This window comes from Siphateles boraxobius, unplaced genomic scaffold, assembly GCF_051911475.1.
Source record: "Siphateles boraxobius isolate OS27281-9 unplaced genomic scaffold, OSU_SipBor_1 118, whole genome shotgun sequence".
Classification (NCBI taxonomy): domain Eukaryota; kingdom Metazoa; phylum Chordata; class Actinopteri; order Cypriniformes; family Leuciscidae; genus Siphateles; species Siphateles boraxobius.
Genome location: NW_027508720.1, coordinates 664,126 through 677,832, shown reverse-complemented (window position 1 = coordinate 677,832; position 13,707 = coordinate 664,126). Strand labels below are relative to the sequence as shown.

General features: G+C 39.8%; 1 protein-coding gene across 5 annotated transcripts in view; it reads left to right on the top strand.

Moving 5' to 3' along the window:
• The window catches only part of atp11b (ATPase phospholipid transporting 11B), a 63,009-nt gene that overhangs the window by 16,218 nt on the left and 33,084 nt on the right, over positions 1 to 13,707 (top strand). For all 5 annotated transcript variants that reach the window (XR_013194699.1, XM_077202166.1, XM_077202151.1 and 2 more), the window contains exons 7-18: positions 613 to 716; positions 798 to 845; positions 1,033 to 1,097; positions 1,438 to 1,519; positions 1,612 to 1,762; positions 2,230 to 2,427; positions 2,514 to 2,672; positions 3,617 to 3,792; positions 3,924 to 3,992; positions 4,101 to 4,174; positions 4,252 to 4,355; positions 6,557 to 6,738. Coding sequence is in view for 4 of the 5 variants with exons in the window: in XM_077202166.1 (XP_077058281.1) it covers positions 613 to 716; positions 798 to 845; positions 1,033 to 1,097; positions 1,438 to 1,519; positions 1,612 to 1,762; positions 2,230 to 2,427; positions 2,514 to 2,672; positions 3,617 to 3,792; positions 3,924 to 3,992; positions 4,101 to 4,174; positions 4,252 to 4,355; positions 6,557 to 6,738 (1,412 nt within the window). In the remaining variant the exon portion in view is untranslated. The remainder of the gene's footprint in view (positions 1 to 612; positions 717 to 797; positions 846 to 1,032; positions 1,098 to 1,437; positions 1,520 to 1,611; positions 1,763 to 2,229; positions 2,428 to 2,513; positions 2,673 to 3,616; positions 3,793 to 3,923; positions 3,993 to 4,100; positions 4,175 to 4,251; positions 4,356 to 6,556; positions 6,739 to 13,707) is intronic.

Sequence of the window (13,707 nt, the reverse complement as noted above, 5' to 3'; positions counted from 1 at the left end):
GCTTGAACCCAGATAATTGCTACTCGCAGCTATTTTTGTTTCTGTTTTTACATAAGACTAAACAGAACACTAAATATTAATTGTAGCTCACCTGACATAGAATAAACGCATTAAGCTTTGTTACATTTCAGCTTGTAATTCTGTCTATCTCGAACTTCAAACAAGAAATACTGTTTTGCTGCTGTTTAATGTGTCGTGACAGATCGCTGTAGCGCCTCAGTTCAAGCGGCATGTGAACGATCATCCCAGCCTCTTTACTACTAGTTACAGCACCAAATAAACATGAAATATACAGTACAACTTACTGAAAACTGTATCATGTCTCATGTAATCAATCAGTGTTTCAACCGCAGAAAGATGTCATTAAAACGGCTTGTAAACAATATCACTCAACGTTACATTTACCTCATTCAATGCCCATAAACGTATTACTTGGCTAGATAGAATAACTCTAGAGAAGAGCATTCTGATAAATAAATGCACTATATTATATATTCATTATAAAATCTAAATTCTTCAGATGATTGTAACTTCTGTGTCTGCTGTGCAGCTAGTGTTATAGCATGTAATAGCATGTGTGTGTGATGTAACCCTGGATCTGCTATTGTGCAGACCCATTATGCGGTGCCAGAAACGGCTGTGTCTCAGTCGGTGTCGCGGCTCGAGTCTCTGCAGGCCGTGGTGGAGTGCCAGCAGCCGGAAGCTGATCTGTACAGGTGAGACACACAGCTTTACACTCGTCGTACTCCTCCACATCTGATTTTATACTGCTGACTTTGCAAACTCTCGCTCATCAGGTTTGTCGGGAGAATCACAATCACCCAACAAGGAGAGGAGATAGTCAGGTAAGACGTCTGAGACGAGCACGCTATGCACTGGATGATAGAAAGGCTCAACACAAATGTATTTAAAATGTAAATGTATTAAATTTAAAAATGTTTATTTATAATCAAATTAAAATTATTTATTTTTAAATATGTTTTTAGGTATTTAGGTTGTTTATTTATTTATATTTTTTGTTAATCTTTCCAGAGCTTTAGGACCAGACAACCTCCTGCTTCGAGGAGCAAGATTAAAAAACACCAAAGAAATATTTGGTACGGCATTATTTCTTTCCAACTTAGGAAATTTAGAGTCATCATGAATTCAAAATGGACCATATTTACTTTCATAATGTGTTTTGCAACTTATTAGACCACAAAAAAAGTGTTTGTATTCTTACATCAAAATTGTCAACTTTTTCCTTTTTCTGCTGACATCATGAATTCGTCTTAATTCTCAACCTCCTGTCCTTCTCTATGAAATGTCAACTGAGTTGATGAACATTTAAAAGGAGTAAGGATGGGGGGAGTTAATATTTGTACGTTTTATTAGTATTTATGCTGTAATTTCTGAAGTGCTTTGATGCTGGAGTGTAACTGGTATGGCATTCTGCAGGTGTGGCGGTGTACACGGGCATGGAGGCCAAGATGGCTCTGAACTACAAGTGCAAATCCCAGAAGAGATCTGCAGTAGAGAAGTATGCGTGTCCCTCATCACGACTGCGTCCTTCTGCAGTTCATTGATGCTCTATCATGACTACATCATCCCTCTCGTGTCTCTTTTGTGCAGATCCATGAACACATTTCTCATCATCTACTTGGGCATTCTGCTGTTTGAAGCCATCCTCAGCACGATTTTGAAGTACGCCTGGCAGGCAGAGGACAAGTGGAACGAGCCGTTTTACAATCGGAAGACTGATCAAGAGAGAAACAGCAGCCAGGTCACTTTAATAACGTGTTTATGATGGCTATATTAGTACTAGTGCTGTCAATCAATTACAAAAAAAACTAGATTAATCACACATTTTTTCTGTGTTAAATCGCAATTAAAAACACTTATGTTTTTTATATATTTTATAACGTAATAATTTCACAGTTAATCTCCAAATTAATGTAGACAACATAAAGACAGTATATTTTAAATACTTGTTTAATGGCATCTTTTTATGAATGAATGCCAGTGTCACTGATACCAACACAGCTACTGACTAACTCTAGCCGAAGGATGACAGAAACAAACGGATGCTGCATTAAATGCGTTAAATATTTTGACGCGTTTAACTGAACAAAAATGTATTGCATGCGTTAACGTTGACAGCCCTAATTATTACATTTAAAAATTACACTTTAATATATGTGACACCTGGCGGCTCTTTGATGGACCCAAAACTAGTTTTTCTCCTCACAGATTTTGAAGTTTATTTCTGACTTCCTGGCTTTCCTGGTGTTGTACAACTTCATAATCCCAATCTCGCTGTACGTGACTGTTGAGCTGCAGAAGTTTCTGGGCTCTTTTTTCATTGTTTGGGACTTGGATTTATACCATGAAGAGAGTGACCAGAAGGCTCAAGTCAACACGTCAGACCTCAATGAGGAGCTGGGCCAGGTGTGTGTGTGTGTGTTATTAGAACTGATTGACCAGCTATAGTTCTGCCTGAGATGAGTGAAACTATACTAATGTTGTGCCCGCAGGTCGAGTATGTTTTCACGGACAAAACGGGAACCCTTACTGAGAACGAGATGCAGTTTAGGGAGTGCTCCATCAACGGTATCAAATACCAGGAGATCAACGGGAAGCTTGTGCCTGAAGGAATGACAGAAGATTCACCAGACGGATCGGTGCCTTGTTTGGTATGCTTCATTTCTGATACAATTCTGTTGGTGAGGATAGTGGCGCAGAAATTACACACTTCACCTTTAATTTAAGATAAGCTAATTCAAAAATATTCCATTTAAATTTCACTGTAGGGAAGTGAAAATGATCTTTTAAATAATTATAGCCACAAGCAGCAATTATCTGGGTCAAAGCATGATTGAAAGACATTAGCCAAAGAACTGGTCCTGTGGATGCTATGTGTGTGCTACACCTGTGTTTAAAGGGTTAGTTCACCCATAAATGAAAATGATGTCATTAATGACTCACCCTCATGTCGCTCCAAGCCCGTAAGACCTCCGTTCATCTTCAGAACACAGTTTAAGATATTTCAGATTCAGCCCGAGAGCTTTTTGTCCCTCCATTGAAAGGAGGTCTTACGGGTTTGGAACGACATGAGGGTGAGTCATTAATGACATCATTTTCATTTATGGGTGAACTAACCCTTTAAGTCACATCTCAACTTTGTTGACCACAGTTGCAATATTAGGAGTTTAAGATTTATTTATAGCATTGGAAATTCATGAAGTTTGGCAGGTATCCTCAGAATGTTTCATAAAGTTTGGATGATGTGATCACAAGATAATGCAAATTAGTCAGTATTCGCTGGAGGCGTGGCCAAGTGCACCCGAAAGCCTATCAGTCCTAGACGAAAACACAGCACATGCGACACATGATTCAAAAGCAGCATGCAAACGTTTATAGAGATCGGGCCATAAGTGGGGCTATATCTGTTGAAAAACTTTTAAAAAACGTGATTTCCTGGTCACTAAGCACTTGAACCCTGATAATTGCTGCTTGCAATTTAGATTGCATTTAGATTTATTTTGATGAAATATGACTGATTTTCTTGAGAAATGTTAAACATTGCAGTGATCACGTTCTTCAACCAGACGTGTGTGTGTGTGTGTGTACATTTCAGAACAGGGAAGAGGAGTTGTTCCTGAAAGCCGTCTCTCTGTGTCACACGGTGCAGATCAGTTATGATCAAACGGATGGGCCGGGAGACCCGTTCTCTCACGCCAATGGCTTCTCGCCTCAGATGGAGTATTACGCCTCCTCTCCTGATGAGAAAGCACTAGTGGAAGCCACCAAGAGGTGGGATCACAGTTTCAATCTCACCTACTGCCAAACACACACTTTTGACCATAACTGTTGAAATAGTAAATAGTAGTGAATCACTTTTTCTGTGTGTGAACAATTCCTTTAAATTATGTTTTTGACTGCAGGATGGGTGTCACATTCATGGGAAGCCATGGAGAAATCATGGAGATTAAAACATTTGGAAAAGCAGAGAAGTACGTCTAACTATTCCGTTCGTTTTAGGCCACTAAAGGGGAGGCGAATATCTAAGTATCGTCACAGCTTTCCGAGTTGTGTTTTGAACAGCTGTCATTCTCACGCAGGTACAAGCTCCTCCACGTCCTGGAGTTTGACGCGGACCGCAGGAGGATGAGTGTGATTCTGCAGACGCCCTCAGGCATGTGCCTCTGAACAAGCATGTGCCGTTTCTCATTGAACCGCATAGTTGCCTAATGATGTGCCGTCTCTCTTTAGGTGAAAAGCTGCTGTTTACAAAGGGAGCCGAATCAGCCATCCTCCCCTACGCCAAGAGCGGCGAGATCGAGAAGACCCGAGTCCACGTGGATGAGTTTGCTCTGGTGAGCGCTCTAGATCATGCTCTCATTCTTGCTTTCTAGCTCATTCTAGATGGTGATGCTTGCTAGATGTGTCACTATTGCTCATAAGTGGTCAAATGGACAAACTTCAGAGTACAACTTGTCCTTGTCAATGGATTTTCGGACTTGTGGAGAAGGGTGGTATTTTTAGAATAAAATGACATGTTGAGATCTGATTGATTGGCGTTTCCTGCCGAAAATCCACTGGGAAAGTTAGTGAAAAACTAAAACAAAAAATACTATCTTCCCACAGCCTGCAGATTGGCAATAAGAGTATGCACGCTATTTTCGTTGTGATTGGCTTGACTGGAGTTATTTTAAAGAGCCTGTTTCATTCATTTGCACTTTCTTGCACTCTCTCTAGAACGGTGTTATTTTAGTATCATTCTTAAGAAATGTTTTTGGGAATACAAAAAATAAGTCTTTGAAGGCACAATATGTTCTAGTTTTGGGATTAAAATATCCAAAAACCACTAAAACAATGTTATATATTTTGTTGACTTGTGTACTTGCATAATCCCAAATTGTTCTTACAATATTTAAATCCAGAGAAATTAGCTATTTTAACCGGTGTAACGGCACGTGTCATTGCGTCGCCTGTCAATGACATCAGATCCCCGTTACCCTCGATTTCTGGTTTAACTTCCATAGAAACCATGGAAAAACAAAGATGCTTTAATATATTATGTGTTTTATTAGACAGGTGAGCAACTGTTTGGGTTCTTTATCGACAAAAAACGAATCATTGATATATAGCTCAACAAAGTCAGTCTAATTGTTTGAATCTCTAGTTTTCTTGATTTACCGCGATTGTACCATGTTTGTACCATGTCTCAGAGACAACACTATTTTGTCAAGAGGATAACATAACATAATCAGAAAGAGCTTTATTTTGTAGTAACAATACAGCATTTTCTCTACCATACAATGTTTTAAAATGAATTACATGCCATTTAGCAACAAGTCATTCAACTTTTATAAATGCGTGATATTCTAATATAGATCTAGCTTTACTGCCGTGTGCAACAAGTGTCTCATAGCGAACACACTGAGTAACGTTATAACTGTCAACACAGTTTTATTTTTAGTATTGTGGTTTTGACCATTAAAACAGCGCTGCGTTATCCCTCAATATTAATCAATCATCAAATAAAGTGACCTGTACGAGTATAACTCAGCACTTGCGGCTGTTTCAATAGAATGAAATAAAATTGTGAATTTAAGTGAGCAAATGTAACTATAACCAAGTTGAAGGAAGGAGGAGGTGGGAACCAGCAAATGTTAAACGTAACTTAATTGTAAAATAAACATAAACAACAAAAACAAAAGGAACGGCAACGTCTCTGGCTGTCAGGGTGTGTATCGTAGCCGTCTCTCATTAGTATTCACTCCTGCCCTGCTTCATACCACAGTAACGTTAAATCCACGCTCATTCACTGTGTCATCAAACTACGCCTGTGTTATTGTTAAAAATAAGCGGCGAAAATTACATACTGTGCCTTTAAGAAAATGATTTATTCTTAATAATGTTTAGTGATTCTTCCGTCCCCAGAATATCATAGAGATTTGGGCTGAACTACCTAGAAACACACTAGCAATCATCTCAAAATGCCCCAGGATCCTCTCTCGAGCGTGGATGTGCGAGCACCACTTTCTTCACAGCGTTTAAAAGTTTTATTTGGAGTTTCGAGGTCTGGTCTGAGTTCAGCTTTTCTAATTCAAGTGATGTTGATGAGAGCGGTGCAGTTAATTAGCTCAGTTTGCTGTCCTCATTATCAGCTAAACCCATGAGAGTGTCTGCAGACCCACATCACCACAGTCTGTCACATGGTAGCGCACACACACACACTCAGGATTGCATTGAGACTCATGGGATGTCTCAGACACAACAGCCTCATTGAAATGCTCCTCCATGTGCTGAATGCTGCCTGTGTCTGTGCTTAAAAGCATTAACTTCATTATGGATGTGGATCTCAAGATTGTGGCTTTCAAGCAACTTCCTGGCCAGCAGTTCACCGTCTGTTCTCCTTTGCATCAACTTTCATATTACATTATTTTGTGTATAATTTAGCAGATTTTATCCTCCGTTTGGACACAAATCAGTAAAATGGAGAAGTTTTTGTGAAACTTTTGCTGGTGCACTAAATTATGTTCATATTGGGTTTCCTGTGTGTCTTTTGCAGAAGGGATTGCGAACGTTAGTGGTGGCCTGCAGACACTTCAGTGCGGATGAGTATCGGGAAGTGGACCGGCGGATCCATGAAGCCAGGACGGCTCTGCAACAGAGAGAGGAACGACTGGTGGAGGTCTTCAACTTCATCGAGAAAGACCTGGAGCTGCTGGGAGCAACTGGGGTGGAGGACAAGTGAGTCAACACACACACACACACACACACAAATGATGTGGAGACTGATGTCTCATACGTCTAAGCAAATTCACGCTGGTCAGATGAGGTTTCTTTGACAGCTGCATTTAAACTGTGGTTGGGTCTGTTCTTAAACTTCTTATATGTCCTGTGCCAAAACCGGGCTGATATCGTGTAGTCTGAACGTGGCATAACGTGATGAAACGCCAACCGTAAACAGATGCTCCGTTCTACAGGACCTGGCAGGTTCTTAGGCCTTAAAAAGTCTAAAATTCAGTTTTATCTAAGTTAACACTAGAAGTGCCAGAATTCCAAAACCACTAGAAATGCCACAAGCGGCCATTTTGACCGCTAGATTCCAAACTCGATATCTTTAATGATAAATACCCAATTGACCTATGGCTAAGCCACGCCCCCAAACACGATGAGCCAATCACAGTGCGCATAGCTAACCCAAATAAACTCGGACATTCTCTGCTTCCACGTCCATTGAAATGCATTGCAGTTAGTCAGTTTTCATTCGTTTTTATATGTTTTTTCTTGTCATTTTAAGTTTAAAATGGTCAAACGGTGTGCATGGGGTACACGCAACTCCGACACTAGGTATCCTGAGAGGCTGGACAACGGTGTGTATTTTTAACCCGGTTCCCTATGGATTCAATCCCAATGATGTGTCGGATCAATGACCTGGAACTTTTTACTGCTAACAGATGTTTAGCAAAGCCTAGTATATTACAAAACGCTGCTTTAGCAGAAGAAAAATCTAGCTATGCTAATACAGAGCTTTAGGCTAGGTTTAGATAAAAAATAAGCTAGCAGCAATTACCATAGCATATTTTACAAGTCACGTCAAGTTAGATTAATAAATTGAAAGTAAATCACACTTCTTACCCCGCAGTTCATGAACAATGCTGATCCTCTATCTTGTTGTCTGAGATGGTGATGGCAACGAGATGCGGTTTATCACGTTTACACTGTGACCTGTACATTTTTACCTGGAGCTGAAGCTTTTCATCGACCTTCTCAACAATAAATTATTAATATAACCCTCCAATGTTGACTGTTTGTCTGAGACAGTGGAGGGGGCGTGGCTTAGCCATAGGTCAATTGAGAGATTAATGCATTTATTGTATTAGGATATCTTTTAAAAACAAAACAACACCAAACTGTACATTTAAACAAGTTTAATTATACATTTATAAATAATAATATGATTAGTAGCCTACCGTAATTATGGCATATGTTGTGGGAGAAAGGGGGAATAGGGAGCTGTTCCTTTCATGTTGTAAGGATGTGAAATTGTAGTTCGAGCGGGAGGGAATTATGGGTAGTGTAGTCCAAAACACGCATGGTCGCGTGTGCAGCGCTGAATGGAGCGAGATATACGTTCCCTTATTTTCTTGTTATATTCAGTGGAAATGAACCGAGTAGTTATGTTCACTGCAACATTGAAAGTCATGTGGATGCATGCCGAAGAGATCAATAAAGCCGTACACTCAGGACACTTCGTCTAACTCATCATTTGCACGGACTTGAGTAACTAGTGAACTGTTACGCACACATATACTGCTGCTGAGACGGTGAGCGCCGAAGAGAAAAGGTAACACATATTCACAACAGATAGGCCATATTTTCATATCCATTCAACATAACTCAGAACAAGATAATAACAACTTTAAGTATCTTATTTAGATATTCTGTTGACAGTGAGAGAGACAAAGGTCAACCGTGGGAAATGTAACAAAAGAATACGCGAAATTCAGTGCGGTCTTTATGGCCGAAATAGGTAAATGTGTTCATTTGTTTTTTGCCTTATGTGTAATTTATATGTAAAACATTTTAAATGAAAATACAGACACTTTTAGGAAAAGTCAGGTACCAGCAGGATTTTATTTATTTTTTCAACAAAGTTATTGCAGATATAAAATTCAAAATGGTCAAAATGACCGTCATGGCCGTTCTAGTGTTAAGGCCATAAAAAGTCTTAAATGGTATAAGGAAAGTTTAATTATCATTAATGAGGTTTTATATTTGGGAACTCAATAACAGGAACGGCGAAGTGGGTTTATATTATTATTAATTAACCCTAACTTGAAAAGATGATGATTTAATGATTAAGCGCTGCATGTTTCACAGTAAATGCGTGGCACTGTGTCGCTTTCAAAGCAGCTCGTGTTTTCAGTGAATGCCATGCGTTTATGCCAAACCAATGCTCTTGATCTACTGTTGATGAATTATGACCAGGGCCTGAAATTAACACCTGACCATGCGCCAAATGCGGGTGAATTTTGCAATTGGCGGGTAAAACTGTCAATCTACCTGCCACGCTGGCGGGTAGCCAATGAGAATTGAGTGATTCATTAGTTGTTGTTTTTTTTGCGTCTGTCCGATAACATCAACAACTTTCATTCAAGCAGCTGATTTCTGTGAATGCATGTAAAACTAAATGTATATTGCAGCACAAGGTGAAGTCAGTATTTACATTAACGACGATTTGAGACAAATAAATGTACATTTAATGTAAAACTATGTAAACGGCGCTCTGTGGTGCGGCAGGATTTTGAACAAGGTCCTGAGCTGTTGCTGGGCGCCGCGGACAGACGCCGAATGGCGCCGCTGGTGTGTGTACACTGATAAAAAGTAATGTGTTCGAATTTTAAAGACGTGGTTCTGCGCGACGCGGCGACGCACATCCGGTGTGCGACCCCCGTAAAGGGTAAGTTCGGCGTTTTACAAGTAAAGCCCTGTTTTAAGATCGTTTCTGATTAAATCGAACGGTTAAGATAAAAATTTTGACACATGCTGCTGTCCCGAGAATTTTAGGTTTTTGTGTTAGCACCCCCCCACCCCCACCTATACAATGGTTTCATAGGGGCACTGGAACAATCATTCATATAAACGCATTAAACTTTAGCTTACAAAGACGTGAAACTCACCGAGTGGTCTGGGGTGTTCACTGATATGCTCACGCAAAAATCGCTGCAAAAGATGCTTTCCAACAGGTTTTATCGTAGTCTTTGGAAGAATGTCCGGTTGTGAGGCGTTGGAAAAATATTGCTAACACAAAAACCTAAAATTCTCGGGACAGCAGCATGTGTCCAAATTTTAATCCTAACCGTTCGATTTAATCAGAAACGATCTTAAAACAGGACTTTACTTGTAAAACGCCGAACCTACCCTTTAAGAGTTATTATTACTTATAATGATTTCGTTAATAACTCGACAGCACTTAAATGTGTATTCTTACAAGTTAAAGAACAATGTTTGTGTGATGTTCTATTTTTCACCTATGAGGCAAAAAAATAAAAAAATTGGCAGGTAAAAAGTTACAGTGGCTGGTAGTCAAAAAAGTTAACTTCAGGCCCTGATTATGACAATGATCTTATGGTGTTATAAATCATATTTTAAATGAACATCTATATATTAATTAGTACTTTTGACTAATCAATTTTTTACTACTTAAAGGCTAAAAGTGAGGTTTATAATTTTAGTTTTTGCCAAAACCTGTATTATTTGAACTGTAAAGTTGTTTGTGGTCATTTTAAGGTTTGAATGTTACTCTAGATCTTGCAGTTCCCCACACATAGGGAATACATTTTATTTGTGTAGGTCTTTAAAGGTCCTAAAAAGGCTTACATTTCTGTTTCTGACGTGCTCCATTTCTGACACCGTTTGTCTTAAGCTGTTATGGCACAATGTAGCGCTCTGCGTAGGCAGTATAATGCTAGCGGTCGAACGATATTTCAAAGGTTTCCTGTTTCCCCTTTAAAGTGTCAGAAGCGGGACTTTTATTTTGACAGCGCTGAAAGTACACGCATTTTTATGCAGGCTACAATGCTCAGTCTGTGTGACATTGAATGGTGAACCGTCAGTATGATCGTGACAGCGGTGTGACGCGTTTTCACTCGTCCGACACTCGCTCATGGCGATTGGACGGCCTCTCCTTCGCTGGGAACGGGAGTCAGCGGTGAGCCAGTGTGCGGCGGCTGGTAATGCGGTTTGACATGTCGCTGTGACTCACACAGCTCTCTGTGGACTTAAGATCAGCCATCTATCTGTGTCTACATGCCATCAGCATCACTCAGACTGACGGAGGCATGCTGGGACACGGGAACGTGTCTGGAATCAGGCTGAAATGACAGTAGTCGGGATTTCCATGAGCCTTTTGACAAGCCATTAATACTATTATACCACAGAGTCTACTTAATAAGAGACGTGATCCTCACAGGTCATGTGATCCTCTTCACTGCATTCATCACAGAGGAACTGTATAGAACTATATGTAGGTTTTAGCAAAATGCAAAGTATCGCTTTTTATACTGGGGAAATTATCAGAAAATCTGGCACTGTAGTATATAATTTACAGCTATAGCTGTGAGATCATTTCTTTCTTATGTATCCAAAATGGACTTTATAACTGTATATCCTATAAAATGCTCTGATGTCCACAAGGTATTTCTGCCAGATATGGGGCAGTTTTGCCCCAAGAGCTTTCTGTCTGAAGGTATGGTCACAGTCACATTTTTGAAGGCAAAATCCAGTTGTTTCAATAGAATTCCAGACAAACTTGATTTTTTTGGTTTCAAAAATCCACACAGATTTTACAATCCCCGCTTTGACCAACAGAAAGATAATGAGCTGATACAGTTATTCTAAAGCAGTTTTTTGATACAGTTATGTTTTTCTTTGGAGAAAACACACACCCACTCTTGAGTCTCCTAACCCAGCCAGAGAAACAACAGTGTGAACTAGGCTGGTAACCGTTATCCAGTCGTAACAGAGGATGTTTACAAATACAGGACTGAAGGGTACAGTAGCAAAAACTGGCTGTTTGATGTTTAAACGAGAGCACATTTGTGTGGATAAAGTCTGTTCTCAATACCGTTGTCATACACTGATGTTTGAAGCACAACTCACACACACACGTCACTTTGAAACCAAGCGGCTTTCTGTTGGTCAACATGGCGATTTCGTGTGACAAAGGCCTCGTTTACACTGTCAGTGAAATGTGACCCAATTCCGATTTTTTGCTCATGTGACGCAGATCGGATGTTTTCTATGACCGTGTAAACAGGAAAAAAACGCATGCATTCGGATATTTCGAGATCGGTATCAGCCCTCGTTCATATGTGGAAATAAATCAGATATAAATCAGATATGTGCCGATGCGACTGTCATGTAAACAGGCAGATCGGATTTGCTGAGGCATTAGGCTACGTCTCCGCGGCTTAATGACGAGAGCGACCCCGACGCGCGTCTGCAAAGGGACGGATGGCCCGACGAAACATTGTGTCTTCGTAGGAGAGGAATGTGGACACACATTGACAACATATCAAAGGTTGGCTTGCTCACTATGCCATAGACCCACTGCTCCTCGTTAAAGCCCGCCACGATCTCATGAAAGTGCGTATCTATAGCACAAAATTTATTTCTCGTGCCATTTACGCCAAAAATAGTTTTTGCGCGCATATAATACACAGTTTTCGCTTGCATATGATATGCACTTTATGGCATGCAATACACACGCGCTCCACACCCATAATCCTACCCAATGGGTTTACAGTGTCTATATTATGCACGCAAAAACTATTTTTGGCATATAAATGGCACGATAAATAAAATTGGTGGTATAGATAATGCCTCAAAATCATGGTGATGTTTGGCGAACTTCGCATGTATCGCAAAGCATATTTAGCGTTCGTCCATCTGTGATGGAACCCCCTTTAAGCATGCGCGACGTTTCAGATAGTATGTCAAGTGTAAACACATAAATCGGATAAGGGTCACAATTGAAAGCACGTGTAAACGGGGGGGAAAAAATCGGATATAGGCAACAAATCAGAATTGGGCATCAAGACCTGCAGTGTAAATGAGGCCAAACTGCACGTGATAGTGAGCGTTGTCTTCAGCAAGGCACTTCACACGTCACGACTGTAGAGATCAGGATGGTTTGAGTTCTGCTTTGACAGGGATGAGCGGTTTCTGTGTCCAGTGTTTAATCGGGCCTCTGGGAAAACAGCAAGCTTTGACTACATATGCACTTCTATGGCTGTCATCCTCCAGAGCATATTCCTGCTGTCTCTAGAGTAAATGCCAACACTTGGACTTAATGTATTTACTGTGTTCTAAATGAGATCTAGAGAACAACACCGGAGAAGGAAGTGGCTCTCTTTGACGCTCATGCTTATTCAGATCAATCCTAGATTTGGTATTTTTTGTTCATTGCAATGACAGTGCAAAACATTTACGTATTCATTTTTAGCATGAAACATGACTCGAACATGTTCTTGTGTTTATGAAAATTGACAGACACAAACATTTAAAGGAGCCATGGTGTTCATTTGTTTCTTTTAACGGCTGCAGTGAATATATTAACTGCATTTTTATAAATTATTTAAAATTATACTAAAAAAAGAAAGAAACATAAATAAAAAAATTAAAATTATTAAAGCATTAACACACAAAACACTATTTGGGTTATAACATAAAAGCAAGCAGATACTGCGTGCATGGTTTGGCATGACTGCGCGCTCTCTTAATTCCTAAAAAGCTGACATCAGTTCATCGCCATCTCACACATCTGTTATTATCAGTGAAGCTGACTGCACAATGAATTTTTCATAATATATACACTTTGTTAGTTATAATTAGAGGATTTGCCAGCATACAGAATTCAGCACTGAACAAAAAGTCTGTTTTGAGCGGTGAGGGGAGTCTATCTTGAATGATTCTGATTGGCCACTGCGTTCAAGAAATCAACACATATGTCTGTGATTGGCTAAATCGCTCAACGCTGCAAACATGTTATAAAAAGAAACTCTGGCCTGTAAATCGTTTCTATTTTGTTTTAGTTGTTCTTGTTGCTTTTCTGCAACAGATGAATAAAAATGTATTCGTTTTTATGTTTTATTCATAGATATTTCTAGTTTGCGGGAGTCCCGCGAATTGTTTTATTCTCCCGCACACACA